At 44.5% G+C, this 16,882-nt stretch overlaps 1 protein-coding gene and 1 pseudogene across 7 annotated transcripts in view; one reads left to right on the top strand and one right to left on the bottom strand.

Annotated features, from left to right (window-relative positions):
• The window catches only part of LOC134226728 (long-chain-fatty-acid--CoA ligase 6), a 126,691-nt gene that overhangs the window by 65,154 nt on the left and 44,655 nt on the right, over window positions 1-16,882 (top strand). Inside the window, exons 1-2 of one of the 7 annotated variants that reach the window (XM_062707691.1) lie at window positions 507-522; window positions 1,249-1,535. The exons of 3 other annotated variants lie outside the window; for them this stretch is intronic. In XM_062707691.1, coding sequence (XP_062563675.1) covers window positions 1,464-1,535 — 72 coding nt within the window. In that variant the 5' untranslated portion in view covers window positions 507-522; window positions 1,249-1,463. Of the gene's footprint in view, window positions 1-506; window positions 523-798; window positions 1,536-16,882 lie in introns of those variants that run through there. 3 more of the 7 variants (XM_062707692.1, XM_062707690.1, XM_062707689.1) reach the window with 3 other exon arrangements.
• On the bottom strand, window positions 14,437-15,447 carry LOC134223856 (mitochondrial import receptor subunit TOM20 homolog; annotated as a pseudogene).

Genomic DNA, 16,882 nt, shown 5'->3' with positions numbered 1-16,882 from the left:
TACATCCATTTGCTTTAACACAACGGATGAGTTAATCTCGACGGTATCCAGCAACCATTCAAAACTAAACACTTAACCTCTGTCATATGAGATCACTTTGACATTAGTTGATATGTGCCATACCTTAGTTCCTTCCCTTTCCCGCATTCTCCATGCTTCAGTGGCCCACCTGCAACGTATTTTCCTTTAGCCAATAAGCCAGTCATATGCGTACAAACACCCCACGATGATAATCGTAATGATGATGGCTGACGGCGCTATTTCCCGAAGATGATTACAAACAAACAAACGAACACAGATATCAGAAACCTTTTTCCCGTGATGAGAAACCAAATCCACCAAGATATGCTCGGATCCCCCTTTTCGCGCAGGATCATGACGGTAGCCGTGCGCAGCCAAAAAGGTTTTTCATCACCGAGCAAAGACCAGCCAGCCGGCCAGTGAATCGAGCGAAGTCTTTCGAAGCGGACGCATGGTGCCTGTTTTAGATAGGGTCATTATTCGTGAGCGTCGTGATCGTGAGTGAGTGCACTGCGAGCCAAACAAAAAAGTACAAATCAAGTGGTTGTGCCTTGGGCTGTGGTGAAACGTTGCAAAAAATAATCACGGGACTGTCCTCGCTCGCAGATCGTGCGCGAAGGAGGAAAATTTCGATTCAGTTAATGACTGTTGGGAATATTTCTCGTTGTTTGTGTCTTTGTTGTGGCTGTACGTTTGGCGACAATATGAGAGGACTCGTCCTCTCAATGGGAAAGTAGCGCTTGCTCAATCGACTGACGGACTGGTTGATGGTTGATGAGAATAAATATAATAATAAATTTTCTAAAAATCAGTACCTAAATTTAGAATACGAGTGTTTTTTTTGCTTTGCGAAAAACGAGCTAATAATCGTACCAGTCATTCACTGTTGAAAAGCTCCTCGTGAAGGTTCGACCTAATTGTACTTAATCTGGCGTGCGCGCATACTCGTTGTTGATTTGAATCGTTGTTCGATCAAACATTGTTTAAATAAGTGTAGGAAGAAGAACTGATAATTTATGATAATGGAGAAAAATCGTGAAACGCACACTTGAAATGAGAAGTTTTTTGGCGCCAGATGATGAGTGTCCATGTGAGATTGTTAGATGAACATCAGAAGTGATAGTCGTGGATTTGGTTGGTATTGTGGGAAACAAACGAGCTGAGTGATTCACGCAAGCGTAAACTTGTGTGAACTTTCTAGTCATCAGGATTTTTTTTTCTTATTAGCAGGCTCATAAATCTTCTCGACTGAAATGTGTTCAAAGGAAGAATAAGTGTTGTACGAAATTCGAAATTGTCAATTTGTGAATTGTAAAAGTGGAAGCAGAAAAAAGAGTGACAACATTCTAGCAGTTGATACCAGCATTTCGTTCAAGCGACGACAAATATCTTGAAAAGTTAACTAACGATCCCGGTGATTTACGGTTGGTATTAGTGGCAAAATGTCATGCTGTGGATCGACGGAGCCGATCCGTCCACCTATTAATCCAGGTTTCCAGAGCGATATTCTCAGGGTAAGACGAATTGTTCTGGAAAGTAAACCAATATTGACAAGCATAAATAAGAGATACAGTTGCGCATCTCTTATCTGCTGAAAATTCAATAAGGTATCATAAGCGTGGTTCAATTGGGTAAACAGTAAAATATGCGGAATTTTTAACCAAACTGCCGCGAAGTACAATAACTCCATTCATCAAGCACTGTATTTTGTAATTTGGAGAAAAAAAACGGCCCTGAGATTAAACCTATGTGCTTCTGCCAGTACTGAAATTTCTCAATTTGAAATAAAGATGTTTACAAACATGCACCACTAACATTTGTTTGAGGAACTGCATAAGTCCATTTTACACTATTTCGAGAAAACAACAAAAAACTGTTTTTTAACAAATTTGCACCAAATCTTTTGATTTCTTCAATACAGATCAATAGTTTTTGGCAAAACTCAACACCCTGGGGTACTTTCAGTGCAAAAAATGTAAACAGTACTCCACAATTGCTCTTCAAAGTACGTGGAAATATGTAGTTTCTCAAACAAACGAAAAAAATTTCATACATTCCTGAACAAAATTTTTTTTTTGTGTTTTTGCCAGAATATGTATTTTTGGACGAGGATTCAGAATATATAAAAATCTCATTTTGGCCAAAAATGTTACATATGCAGTTTCTCAAACAAACGGTTCAACTCTATTTAAATGGTTTAGATTTTTTTAGGAGGCACGGCAAATGCTGGGTAAAGCGTACCATTGGTACTTCGCGTACCTGAAGGAATAAAATAGACCCCATCTCGCGGTCCTTAGCCTCTTACCCAGCAATTCCTATCCCTACCTCCCCGCGGTGCTTGCCGGGATACGAGCAACCTTAGGGAAGATCGGGTAACCAACCCCGGTGGGAACTATGGTCGTATGCTGACAGGGAAGGGGTGGAGTTTGCTCCTCTCCGGAGGTGCAAATCTTATTGAGCGTCGGTTCTCCATGTCAGGATCGGCTCACAACAGCGTCTGTTCTCCATGTTAGGGGCGGCTGATCATCGTCCGAGTGCCAGCGAGGGACTCTAAGTGAAACTGTGCACCATGGTCCACCGGGAATAATGAGGAATGGTCCTCCGGAAATTTAGGGGGTTTGGTGTCAGGCCCTGCAAGCCAGCCTTTAAAAATCATAAGCAACGAACAATCAACAAGAGAGTACGGACCGGAACCATCGGCGAAGACCACTGCGACGAAAAGGGACTAGCGATTGGAAACTCGGTTCGTGGAACTGCAAATCTCTCAACTTCATCGGGAGCACACGCATACTCGCCGATGTGCTCAAGGACCGTGGATTCGGCATCGTAGCGCTGCAGGAGGTTTGTTGGAAGGGATCAATGGTGCGAACGTTTAGAGGTAATCATACCATCTACCAGAGCTGCGGCAACACACACGAGCTGGGAACAGCTTTCATAGTGATGGGCGATATGCAAAGGCGCGTGATCGGGTGGTGGCCGATCAATGAAAGAATGTGCAGGTTGAGGATCAAAGGCCGGTTCTTCAACTTCAGCATAATCAACGTCCATAGCCCACACTCCGGAAGCACTGATGATGATAAGGACGCATTCTACGCGCAGCTTGAACGTGAGTACGACACCTGCCCAAGCCACGACGTCAAAATCATCATAGGAGATTTGAACGCTCAGGTTGGCCAAGAGGAGGAGTTTAGACCGACTATTGGAAAGTTCAGCGCTCACCGGCTGACGAACGAAAACGGCCTACGACTAATTGATTTCGCCGCCTCCAAGAATATGGCCATTCGTAGCACCTACTTCCAACACAGCCTCCCGTATCGGTACACCTGGAGATCACCACTGCAGACAGAATCACAAATCGACCACGTTCTGATTGATGGACGGCACTTCTCCGACATTATCGACGTCAGGACATATCGTGGCGCTAACATCGACTCTGACCACTATCTGGTGATGGTTAAACTGCGCCCAAAACTATCCGTCATCAACAATGTTCGGTACCGACGACCGCCGCGGTACGACCTAGAGCGACTGAAGCAACCTGATGTCGCCACTGCATACGCGCAGCATCTCGAGGCAGCGTTGCCGGAAGAGGGTGAGCTCGATGGGGCCCCTCTTGAGGACTGCTGGAGTACAGTTAAAGCAGCCATTAACGACGCAGCGGAGAACAACGTCGGGTATATGGGTCGAAGTCGACGGAACGATTGGTTCGACGAAGAGTGCAGACAGATTCTGGAGGAGAAGGACGCAGCGCGGGCGGTTGCGCTGCAGCAAGGTACCCGGCAGAACGTGGAACGTTATAGACGGAAGCGGAGACAGCAGACCCGCCTTTTTCAGGAGAAGAAACGCCGCCTGGAAGAAGCGGAGTGCGAGGAGATGGAACAGCTGTGCCGTTCTCAAGATACACGCAAGTTCTATCAGAAGCTCAACGCATCCCGCAAACGCTTCGTGCCGCGAGCCGAAATGTGCCGGGATAAGGATGGGAGCATCTTGACGGACGAACGTGTGGTGATCGAAAGGTGGAAGCAGCACTACGAGGAACATCTGAATGGCGCTGAGAGTACAGGCAGTGAAAGTCAAGGCAGCGGAGGAGATGACTACGTCAGTTCAGCGGACGATGGAAGCCAACCAGCCCCCACCTTGAGGGAAGTTAAGGATGCCATTCAACAGCTAAAGACCAATAAATCAGCTGGTAAGGATGGTATCGGAGCTGAGCTCATCAAGATGGGCCCGGAAAAGCTGGCCACTTGCCTGCACAAACTGATAGTCAGAATCTGGGAAACCGAACAGCTACCGGAGGAGTGGAAGGAAGGGGTTATATGCCCCATCTACAAGAAAGGCGACAAACTGGAGTGTGAGAACTTTCGAGCGATCACCATCCTTAATGCCGCCTACAAAGTGATATCCCAGATCATCTTCCGTCGTCTGTCACCATTAGTGAACGAGTTCGTGGGAAGTTATCAAGCCGGCTTCGTTGACGGCCGCTCGACAACGGACCAGATCTTTACTGTACGGCAAATCCTTCAAAAATGCCGTGAATACCAGGTCCCAACGCACCATCTGTTCGTTGATTTCAAGGCGGCATACGACAGTATAGACCGCGTAGAGCTATGGAAAATTATGGACGAGAACAGTTTCCCTGGGAAGCTTACCAGACTGATCAAAGCAACGGTGGATGGTGTGCAAAACTGTGTGAAGATTTCGGGCGAACACTCCAGTTCGTTCGAATCGCGCCGGGGACTAAGACAAGGTGATGGACTTTCGTGCCTGTTGTTCAACATTGCGCTAGAAGGTGTCATGCGGAGAGCCGGGTGTAACAGCCGGGGTACGATTTTCAACAGATCCAGTCAATTTATTTGCTTCGCGGATGACATGGACATTGTCGGCCGAACATTTGCAAAGGTGGCAGAACTGTACACCCGCCTGAAACGTGAAGCAACAAAAGTTGGACTGGTGGTGAATGCGTCAAAGACAAAGTACATGCTTGTGGGCGGAACCGAGCGCGACAGGGCCCGCCTGGGAAGCAGTGTTACGATAGACGGGGATACCTTCGAGGTGGTCGAGGAATTCGTCTACCTCGGATCCTTGCTAACGGCTGACAACAACGTTAGTCGTGAAATACGAAGGCGCATCATCTGTGGAAGTCGGGCCTACTACGGGCTCCAGAAGAAACTGCGGTCGAAATGATTCGCCACCGCACCAAATGTGTCATGTACAAGACGTTAATAAGACCGGTAGTCCTCTACGGACATGAAACATGGACAATGCTCGAGGAGGACTTGCAAGCACTCGGAGTATTCGAGAGACGGGTGCTTAGGACCATCTTTGGCGGTGTGCAAGAAGACGGTGTGTGGCGGCGAAGAATGAACCATGAGCTCGCCCAACTCTACGGCGAACCCAGTATCCAGAAGGTGGCTAAAGCCGGAAGGGTACGATGGGCAGGACATGTTGCAAGAATGCCGGACAGCAACCCTGCAAAGATGGTGTTCGCTTCCGATCCGGTAGGTACGAGACGGCGTGGAGCGCAGCGAGCGAGATGGGCAGACCAGGTGCAGAACGACTTGGCGAGCGTGGGGCGTATCCGAGGATGGAGAGATGCGGCCTCGAACCGTGCATTGTGGCGTCAAATTGTTGATTCAGTGTTATCTGTTTAGATGTTAACTAAATAAATGAAAATGAAGATTTTTAGGAACGAATTTCCTTCAGGAGTGTCTTTTATTCGATAAAAATCGAAAAGCGCTTTGCTCGCTGTTTAAAGACTATCACGGCCCTTTCCAGTACTACCTCCTGCAAATGGAGAAGAGGCGATCAAGCAACTAAAGCCGTCAATCAGAAATATTATAATTTACCACCCTCCTGGACACCAGTGACATCGATTTATATTCTAAAAACTCCAACATAATCATTTGCACTTACTTAAGTTGCGGATGATGAGAAATGAAAGCTACTGTAAAATAGACGTAACATTTACGTACTTGAACCTTCGTCACCATAAGCCTCTGGATCTGCCTCTACTGCAATATCCTGTTGGATTCAGTCTTGAGCTTGTTTGCAGATTTCGGTTCGCCTCTGGATAACACCGATGGAAACCCATGGACAGGCACCGTTTGATGAATACCTTCTCAGCCAAGTGTTCTCCATTTTAACGTATACATTGGAATGGATTTTACACTGGAATTAATAATTCGTATTTTGGTTCGCTAACTTATCTGTCTGTTCAAATGTGTCTTTACCGTTTCAAAAAAGCTCTTTTCTTCTTGAAAATTAAATCTCTCGTGCACCTCTGTTGATCGATCTAAGATCTGGCTGCCAAGAAATTGAAAGCATTACTTGCCACTATTTGCCCAGATACTGAAGGGTTGCCGTGTTCACAACAAACGATTCGGTTTTATTGGCGTTATTATCGATCAAATCTTAACGTTGCCTCATTGTTGGGTTTCAAACCTCTGTTCAGCATCTGACAATGACAATTACTTAATGAATGCCGCCTGTACCTGGCCCCTAATTTCTCGAGGAAGCGGAGCACTGTCACTTTGAATTTCGGTCTCGGTTTGTGTTCTTCAAAGTTTTCCATTTTCATCCAGTGCCATTCCACCAAAAATAAACGTTGATAAAAAAATGGAAACGTTTCTGCAAGAATATTTTTGCCATACAATTATTTAATTGTATTTAAAGTATTTAAAAAGGCATCACTCACGCATTATTTTTTAAAACATATTACTTTTCTAGTAACTTTAGTTATTGCCTGATTTTCTCAAAATTGCACGCGGCGAACCCTTCAGGAAAGGTACCGCCGCGCTTTCTGCACCCCGTTTACTTGATTCTTATGGGTGAATAGCATTGCGGTGTATCGTTTGGCGCGGCCGTACCTTTCGACAGTCATTCGCCGCGTGAAGTTTTGTGCAAGTACCCATTTGGGAACACTACAAACGCCGCGCAGTGTATCATATCCAGAAAATCTGACAATATATTCAATGCAATTTGCTCAATGCATTGCTGTTTTCTTTTTGGCCTATAAAAGCCTAGGACATATCGCAGCAAGCCATGCGCGCGTATGGTTGCTTTTGAATTTGCTGTCACGTTTTTGTTCTCATAAGCGCAAAGTTAAGAATTTTATTCGACTGCTGGCGTCATTTAACAGCCTAGGTGAAAACACGTTTTGGTAATCTCAAGTTTGTTTTCCTCTACGCGTTTGTCAACTTTCACACAAGTCTTATACTTTACGAATTTGTCCAGCTGGTATGCGAAAATGTGGTTTATTTTCGAATTTTACAAACACGCATCAATTTTCATAAGTCGAAATATCACATTTTGTAAAAAGTTTGAGTGCAGGGATGAGAAAAATCAAATTTCCAATAAATCGAGGATGATCAAAGCTCACCGACGATCTTACTTTCAAATTATCAAGTGATAAAACCCGCCAGCGATTAAGAAACGTTTGAAAATAGTTTCTTGATTTCAATTATTTACCGTTACATTTTGAACTCTTATTCCTCATTTATTCATTTACACTGGATTTTGTTTTTACGCGATTTACATTTTCTCAATTTTTCACTCATCCTAAATGTTTAACGTGTATTAATTACAATGTGATTTTTCTTTGATTTATTCTGGATTTTTTGAAACATGTTGCGAAGAGTTTGGTGGCAAATTGAAGTCACACGATCAAAAATACGAGCGAAAAAAAATCGTGTAAAAACAAAATCCTGTGTATTTAGTCTAAATCTAAACAGATTTCACTGAATCAACAATTTGACGCCACAATACACGGTTCGAGGCCGCATCTCTCCATCCTCGAATACGCCCCACGCTCGCCAAGTCGTTGCGCTCCACGCTCCACGTCGTCTCGTACCTGCCGGATCGGAAGAGAACACGATCTTTGCAGGGTTGCTGTCCGGCATTCTTGCAACATGTCCTACCCATCGTACCCTTCCGGCTTTAGCTACCTTCTGGATACTGGGTTCGCCGTAGAGTTTGGCGAGCTCATGGTTCATTCTTCGCCACCACACACCGTCTTCTTGCACTCCACCAAAGATAGTCCTAAGCACCCGTCTCTCGAATACCCCGAGTGCTTGCTTGTTGCTTGCTTGCTTGTTTCATGTCCGTAGAGGACAATCGGTCTTATTAGCGTCTTGTACATGACACATTTGGTGCGGTGGCGAATCTTTTTCGACCGCAGTTTCTTCTGGAGCCCGTAGTAGGCCCGACTTCCACAGATGATGTGCCTTAGTATTTCACGACTAACGTTGTTGTCAGCCGTTAGCAAGGATCCGAGGTAGACGAACTCCTCGACCACCTCGAAAGTATCCCCGTCTATCGTAACACTGTCGCGCTCGATTCCGCCCACAAGCATGTACTTTGTCTTTGAGCATTCACCACCAGTCCAACTTTTGTTGCTTCACGTTTCAGGCGGGTGTACAGTTCTGCCACCTTTGCAAATGTTCGGCCGACAATGTCCATGTCATCCGCGAAACAAATAAATTGACTGGATCTGTTGAAAATCGTACCTCGGCTGTTACACACGCATGACACCAGTCTATCACCTTGTCTTAGTTCCCGGCGCGATTCGAACGAACTGGAGTGTTCGCCCGAAATCTTCACACAGTTTTGCACACCATCCACCGTTGCTTTGATCAGTCTGGTAAGCTTCCCAGGGAAACTGTTCTCGTCCATAATTTTCCATAGCTCTACGCGGTCTATACTGTCGTTTGCCGCATTGAAATCAACCAATGATGTTAACGATCATTCAGTAATTTGCGTTCGATCATTTAGTAGTTTGTCAATAACATATTCCAGAAGCTGAATTTCAAAATATATTGTATGGTCGACTTCTAGTGCGAAGGTTTTTGTACAACTCTTATTAATGGTTCATTGTTTGAATTCCACTAGCAACGGAGTTATAGCTATAGTTTCAGTAACTTAGACTAAATGATAACAAAATTCCAATCATTTAGTTTAAGTTACTGCAACTAGCGCTCTAACTTCGTTATTAGTTGAATTCTCATAACGAACTACTAGGCAAAGTTGTAGAAAAACCTTCGCACTAGAAGTCCACCATACAACATATTTATCAGCTTCTGGAATATGTTATTGACAAACTACTAAATGATCGAACGCAAATTACTGAATGATCGTTAACATCCTTGAAATCAACGAACAGATAGTGCGTTGGGACCTGGTATTCACGGCATTTTTTGAAGGATTTGCCGTACAGTAAAGGTCTGGTCCGTTGTCGAGCGGCCGTCAACGAAGCCGGCTTGATAACTTCCCACGAACTCGTTCACTAATGGTGACAGACGACGGAAGATGATCTGGGATATCACTTTGTAGGCGGCAAAAAGGATGGTGATCGCTCGGAAGTTCTCACACTCCAGTTTGTCGCCTTTCTTGTAGATGGGGCATATAACCCATTACTTCCACTCCTCCGGTAGCTGTTCGGTTTCCCAGATTCTGACTATTAGTTTGTGCAGGCAAGTGGCCAGCTTTTCCGGGGCCATCTTGATGAGCTCAGCTCCGATACCATCCTTACCAGCTGCTTTATTGGTCTTTAGCTGTTGAATGGCATCCTTAACTTCACTCAAGGTGGGAGCTGGTTGGCTTCCATCGTCCGCTGAACTGACGTAGTCATCTCCTCCGCTGCCTTGACTTTCACTGCCTGTACTCTCAGCGCCATTCAAATGTTCCTCGTAGTGCTGCTTCCACCTTTCGATCACCACACGTTCGTCCGTCAAGATGCTCCCATCGTTATCCCGGCACATTTCGGCTCGCGGCTCGCGGTAGAACTTGCGTGTTTCTTGAGAACGGCAGGCTGTGATGTGATATTTTTGGATTCTTATATGGATTCTTTTGAAATTTCTTAACTAAAAACTTCAAATCAAGATTTTTCGAGATTCCTCCTAGGGATTTTTTTAAAAATTGGTCCAGAGGTGCAGAATTACCACAGGAATCGAGCCCTGTACTTGGTTTTGATGGACATTTTTATTTTATAATAACGGTCTACCGGGGCACCGTGGTTCCACGTTCTGTCGGGCACCTTGCTGCAGCGCGACCGCCCGCGCTGCGTCCTTCTCCTCCATAATCTGTCTGCACTCTTCGTCGAACCAATCGTTCCGTCGACTTCGACCCATATACCCGACCTTGTTCTCCGCTGCGTCGGTCATGGCTGCTTTGACTGTATTCCAGCAGTCCTCAAGAGGGGCCCCGTCGACCTCACCCTTTTCCGGCAACGCTGCCTCGAGATGCTGCGCTTATGCAGTGGCGACATCAGGTTGCTTCAGTCGCTCTAGGTCGTACCGCGGCGGTCGTCGGTACCGAACATTGTTGATGACGGATAGTCTTGGGCGCAGTTTAACCATCACAGATAGTGGTCAGAGTCGATGTTAGCGCCACGATATGTCCTGACGTCGATAATGTCGGAGAAGTGCCGTCCATCAATCGGAACGTGGTCGATTTGTGATTCTGTCTGCAGTGGTGATCTCCAGGTGTACCGATACGGGAGGCTGTGTTGGAGGTAGGTGCTGCGAATGGCCATATTCTTGGAGGCGGCGAAATCAATTTGCCGTAGGCCGTTTTCGTTCGTCACCCGGTGAGCGCTGAACTTTCCAATAGTCGGTCTAAACTCCTCCTCTTGGCCAACCTGAGCGTTCAAATCTCCTATGATGATTTTGACGTCGTGGCTTGGGCAGGTGTCGTACTCACGTTCAAGCTGCGCGTAGAATGCGTCCTTATCATCATCAGTGCTTCCGGAGTGTGGGCTATGGACGTTGATTACGCTGAAGTTGAAGAACCGGCCTTTGATCTTCAACCTGCACATTCTTTCATTGATCGGCCACCACCCGATCACGCGCCTTTGCATATCGCCCATCACTATGAAAGCTGTTCCCAGCTCGTGTGTGTTGCCGCAGCTCTGATAGATGGTATGATTACCTCTAAACGTTCGCACCATTGATCCCTTCCAACAAACCTCCTGCAGCGCTACTATGCCGAATCCACGATTCTTGAGCACATCGGCGAGTATGCGTGTGCTCCCGATGAAGTTGAGAGATTTGCAGTTCCACGAACCGAGTTTCCAATCGCTAGTCCCTTTTCGTCGCAGTGGTCTTCGCCGATGGTTCCGGTCCGTACTCTCTTGTTGATTGTTCGTTGCTTATGATTTTTTAAAGGCTGGCTTGCAGGGCCTCCTTATTCCCGGTGGACCATGGTGCACAGTTTCATTTAGAGTCCCTCGCTGGCACTCGGACGATGATCAGCCGCCCCTAACATGGAACATGGAACAGACGCTGTTGTGAGCCGATCCTGACATGGAGAACAGACGCTCAGTAAGATTTGCACCTCCGGAGAGGAGCAACCCCCCCTTCCCTGTCAGCATACGACCATAGTTCCCACCGGGGTTGGTTACCCGATCTTCCCTAAGGTTGCTTGTATCCTGGCCAGCACCACGGAGAGGTAGGGATAGGAGTTCTTGGGTAAAAGACTAAGGACCGCAAGATGGGGTCTATTTTATTCCTTCAGGTACGCGAAGTACCAATAGTACGCTTTACCCAGCATTTGCCGTGCCACGCATGGTGCATTGGTCGTCTTTAATCACCTATTCGGCCAAACGACCTTTTCAGCTAATTGACTTTTGACCCAAACTTTTGATTCCAAACGATATTTTTGACCGTATGATCCGTTCGGCCAAATAACATTTTCGACCAATCGATCCATTCTATCAAACGACTATCGAAATTAGGGATTTTCGACCAAATGACCTATTCGGCCAAATGACTTTTTCCGGACAAATGACCGGAAGACACCCAGTCAACACAAGATCTTATATGATGCAACGTAAGTAGCTTGCTTGAGCTTGAGATTGATTGACTGCCTGTCGTTGCTACTCCATTATGACCAGATCAGCTGTTCTTGCACAGAGAACCAACAGATGTTTGCTTGGGTCTAGCACTCATCTTCAATGTACAAGTACAGGTGATCTCATTTGTTAGGTCACACTGGCGCCTGCCACGTCAAAATGCAAGTCAATGTAGGAGGAGGAAATGATGATGCAATTACTCGCCCACTGCAAGCCGAATATACCTCTGCACTTGCCACGAGTTCATGCGGAACTTGTTGGAATTTTTGGGTTAGGTTCAAGGGTTAGGCTAATGTGGCAGAGGAGAGAGGAGTAAGCAATTGATAGAATTTTTTTATTAGATGTAGGAAACGAGCTCTTTCGTTCATTTCTAATTCTAGCAGTTAGTTAGGTATAGCATTGAAATGGAAACGGTATAGAAGTCCATTTTCAGTTCTAGCGATTGCTAGCGAGTGGTCCTTCTCCGAAAAACCCAGATTAATCCACCTAGCGGTGATGATGCCTTTCTCGTTCAATGAGATAGGTTTCCACATCGAATGCAACTTGTTGCATCGGTTAGAGAATAAGTGCTTGAAATGAGTGACAATACTTTATTCAATTTTTTATAAGAAATGGTATTTTGCCCATACCCCCTGAGCTACACGGTAAACCGATTATACTCTTTTAGCACTATAAAGTACGCATAATCTTGGAAAAATGGAACTACGCCTAAAAGGAGTATATTTCGTTTACTCATTTATGAGTATATAGCTTATACGTCAAAAAAAGCATACTTTTTACTCCTTTTATACAAGATAAAAATGCATCATTTTTACTCCGAAAATAGAAGGATAATGTGTACTTTTTACCCCTACAATCCCTACAATCAAGCAATCAACCATTCTACCAACTAACGAATCAAGCATCAATCAATCAAATAATCAACCTTTAAAGCAAGCTACCAATCATCCAAGCAATCATTCAACCAATCAAGCAACCAACAAAACAACATATGAACTAACGAGCCGACCAAACAATCAATCAACCAGTCAAGCAACCAATCAACCAAATTACCAACCAATCAAGGAATCAATAAAAAAAAGCAACCAACCAATCAACCATTCTTCCAACTAACAAATCAAGCAGCAACCAACTAACCAAATAACCAACGAATCAATCAACTAAATAATCAAACAACCAATAATTCAAGCAAGCTACCAATCAACTTATTAACCAATCAACCAAGCAGCCAACAAAACAACTAATCAACTAATTAGCCGACTAACCAATCAAGCAACCAACCAATCAACCAGTCAAGCAACCAACCAACAATCAAGCAACCAACAATTCAAGCAAGCTACCAATCAACCAAGCAATCAAACAACCAACCAGCTAATCAACCAATCAAGCAATTAACCAATCACCAATCAATCAACTAAATAACCAACCAATCCAGCAATTAACTTACCAAGCAGCCAACAAAACAACTAATCAACTAACCAGCCTACTAAACAATCAATCAACCTGTCAAGCAACCAACCAATCAATCATACCATACTACCAACTAACAAATCAAGCAGCAGCCAACCAAATAATCAACCAACCAATCAAGTAACCAACCAGTCAAACAAGCTACCAATCTACCAAGCAATCAAGCAACCAACCAACTAATCAACCAATCAACTAATCAACCTGTCAAGCAACCAACCAATCAACCATACTACCAACTAACAAATCAAGCAGCAATCAACCAAATAATCAACCAAGCAATCAAGCAACCAACCAACTAATTGAGCAACCAACCAACCAAGCAAGCTACCAATCAAACAACAAACTAATCAACCAAATCAACCAACAAGCTAATCAACCAAATAAGCAACCAACCAATCAACCATTCAAGCATCCAACAAAACAACTAATCAACTAATCAGCCGACCAATCAATCAATCAATCAGTCAAGCAACCAATCAACCAAATAACCTACCAGGATCTCGGAAGGATTCCCTGGATAAGCCAGGAATGATAGATAGGCAAAATAGGAAATATTCCGCGCAGAATCTCTGAAGGATTCCCTGCAGAATCTCGGAAGGATGGACTGCAGAATCTCCGCAGGATTTCCTCCCGAATCTCGGAAGGATTTTCAGCAGAATCTCGGAAGGTTTCCTTGCAGTTTTGGAAGGATTCCATGAGAATCCCGGAAGGATACGCTGTAGAATCTCGGAAGGATTCCCTGCGGGATCCCTTATGGAATATCGGAAGGACTGCGGAATGATTCTTTGTGGAATCTCAGCAAGGCTCCCTGCGGAATTCCAGACGGATTTGCTGCGTGATTCCGGAATAATTCGCTGCGGGACTCCAGAAGGATTCCCTTCGGATTTCGAAAATAATTCCCGAAAGCATTCTCTTCGGAATCGAAAAGAAATTGAAAATTATAAAGAAATAAGTCAGTTCAATTCTATAGACCAATTCAGATGGGATATATATTAATATTTATATGTTCATTCATACCTAGTACACTTTAGTTCGAACAATGTGGATTACGGGATAGTGATTCCGCTTGACATGCCAAAACTTGAACGCGGTGCAAAAAATAATTCACGGACAGCTGAACAGTGTCTTTCTTTCGAGAAGCTTCTTGTAACATATGTAGGATTTAGTTTACTTCTTTCTATAATTATTGTGTGATTCGATACATCAAACTGCGTGGGCGATAACCGCAGACGAAGCTGTACTCTAGGATTTCTCTGTTTGTATTTGGTATCTCCAGTCTCCGTCTGTTGCTACTACTATGAATTCTATAACACTCCAAGCTATTCCAGATCGTCGTTCATTTCTTGCAATCTGGCCCTCTCGCTATCGCTTCCGCCCTGTCCGCCGCCTTACTGACGCATACGATTGATCAGTAGTGTGAACACTTGGGCTGGCAAGGTCTGTTGGAGGACTTGGAGAAGCTGTGCCGATGCTCGACACCGTTCTCGATGTCACCGGAAGAGATGAGGGCCTTGCCCATCTGAATTTCCTGGAGGAAAAATCTTGCACTTCTTCATGGTCTGCCATGTTGGGCATCGTCGTCCGTGGCCCTCCAGCAGCCGAAACAGCCTTCGTCGCTTTCCTCCTCTCTCGCAGCTTCTTTTTGAAGTCCGGATCTTTGCGGCGCTTTTGATCGAAGTAGATGCAGTAGCTCAGGAACAGCGTTCCGGCCACGTCGGCTGCAATCCCGATAGTAGTTTTACTAATCTCCATCTCAACGATTCCGGACCCGAGCTTCACGGTGGCACTAGCACGTTAATTCCGAACGAGAGAGAGGTCGAAAAGCGAAGAAATTTTCCTGCTTTTCTCCACGAAATGAACTTCTAACCGCCTCACTCGCAGCTTCTTTTTGAAGTTCGGATCTTTGCGGCGCTTGTGATCGAAGTAGATGCAGTAGCCCAGGAACAGCGTTCCGGTCACGCCGGCTGCAATCCCGATGGTAGTTTTACTAATCTCCATCTCAACGATTAGCTTCACGGTGGCACTAGCAGGAACTAAGAACCATCAAGTTCATCTCACTTTATAATTTTAAAAGAACTTATTTATGATCAGAGCAGACAAAAAAACAAAAACAAAACATCGATGCTGTCAGTTATGCGTGCACGGAAAAATAATCATGCGGAAAATGATGACTGACAGCATCTGGTTAGTGTCTTTTCAGTTGTATACCTACACGCTTAGTTCACTTTACCTATTTATGGGTACTTGATTCACCCATATTTGGGTACACCATAGTTATGGGTGAAATATACCAATAATATCAGTAAACTTCACTCATAATGTTTGTCAAACCAGCTTTACCTATATATGGGTAAATCAATTCACCCATATTTGGATGAAAAACAAAACATTTTCATTCAGTCGAGAACACCATGGACACCGTGTGCTCCTCGGTCGCGTTATTAATTTCTCTCTTGCTCGAAATGCTTGAATTTGAAGATAGTTTTCTTCTTTACTGGTGAGTATTCAACTAAATAATTAATATCTATGACCGGAGGCACTTTATTTATGCTTCCACGATCATATTCTTTCGTAATTTCAGATTTTGTTTCCGACCGGCTTTGACCGCCGGGAAACTGCAGCTGGCAGAAATGGAATCAACCATCAGGGAAAATTCGTCCTATACTGCATGCAACACAGGAAATTTGGATGGTGACGGCCAGAATAAAGCGAGAGATGTCAATCCAAACGGTGGATCGCATATCCACAATCGTGTTACCGGTCAACACGAGGGTCAACAATCATCAACCGGCCGTATAGGAACATTGTAGTGCTCCGTAAATATATATAATTTGTATGAATAAAAATGATTTTCATCACATATTTCTATAAACATTTTTGTTTGATATTTTGAGAAATCGGAATAAACAAAATTTAATTCTGAGTCTCTAATAGAAAATACCCCAGATCAAAGCTTGAAAAAGTACCCAAATTTGGGTAATATTCACCTATAAACTGTTCATATACTGAAACACCCAAATATGGGTAAACCATAAATCACCCATATCAAGGTATGTGCACTTTTTGGTGATTTTAGGTACTCTTCACCCATATTTGGGTGAACTGAAGTAAGCGTGATAGGACTCCTACACACCGATTGAAACTTGAACGCAACACGGGAAAATCCCGAGTGTCTGGTCCCGATTATTAGTTCCTGCTTATGGGCCAAACACAATGGATACGTTTGCGTGCGTTTTGACAGTTTTCTCATGGGAAATCTGTCAAAACGCACGCAAACGTATCAATTGTGTTTGGCCCATTACCTCATTTCACCAGGTGGGTGGCACGTGGCACGACGCCATGTTTTTGCAGCCAACATCTCAGTGTAAAATTCATGATAGTATATGTTTTGTTTACAAACATCACATTTGATTCACATTAGGATACAGAACTGTCAGTGGGATACGGTCGCGCAATGTTGGCTGCAAAACAAACCTATTGTGAGAGATAGGGATGCCACCGGGCTGCATTTCACCGTATTCGGTAAATTTTACCGAAATCTCAACA

The sequence above is a fragment of the Armigeres subalbatus genome, chromosome 3, assembly GCF_024139115.2.
Source record: "Armigeres subalbatus isolate Guangzhou_Male chromosome 3, GZ_Asu_2, whole genome shotgun sequence".
Lineage (NCBI taxonomy): Eukaryota > Metazoa > Arthropoda > Insecta > Diptera > Culicidae > Armigeres > Armigeres subalbatus.
The sequence above is the reverse complement of the archived record's forward strand: the minus strand, read 5'-3'. Positions and strand labels throughout refer to the sequence as shown.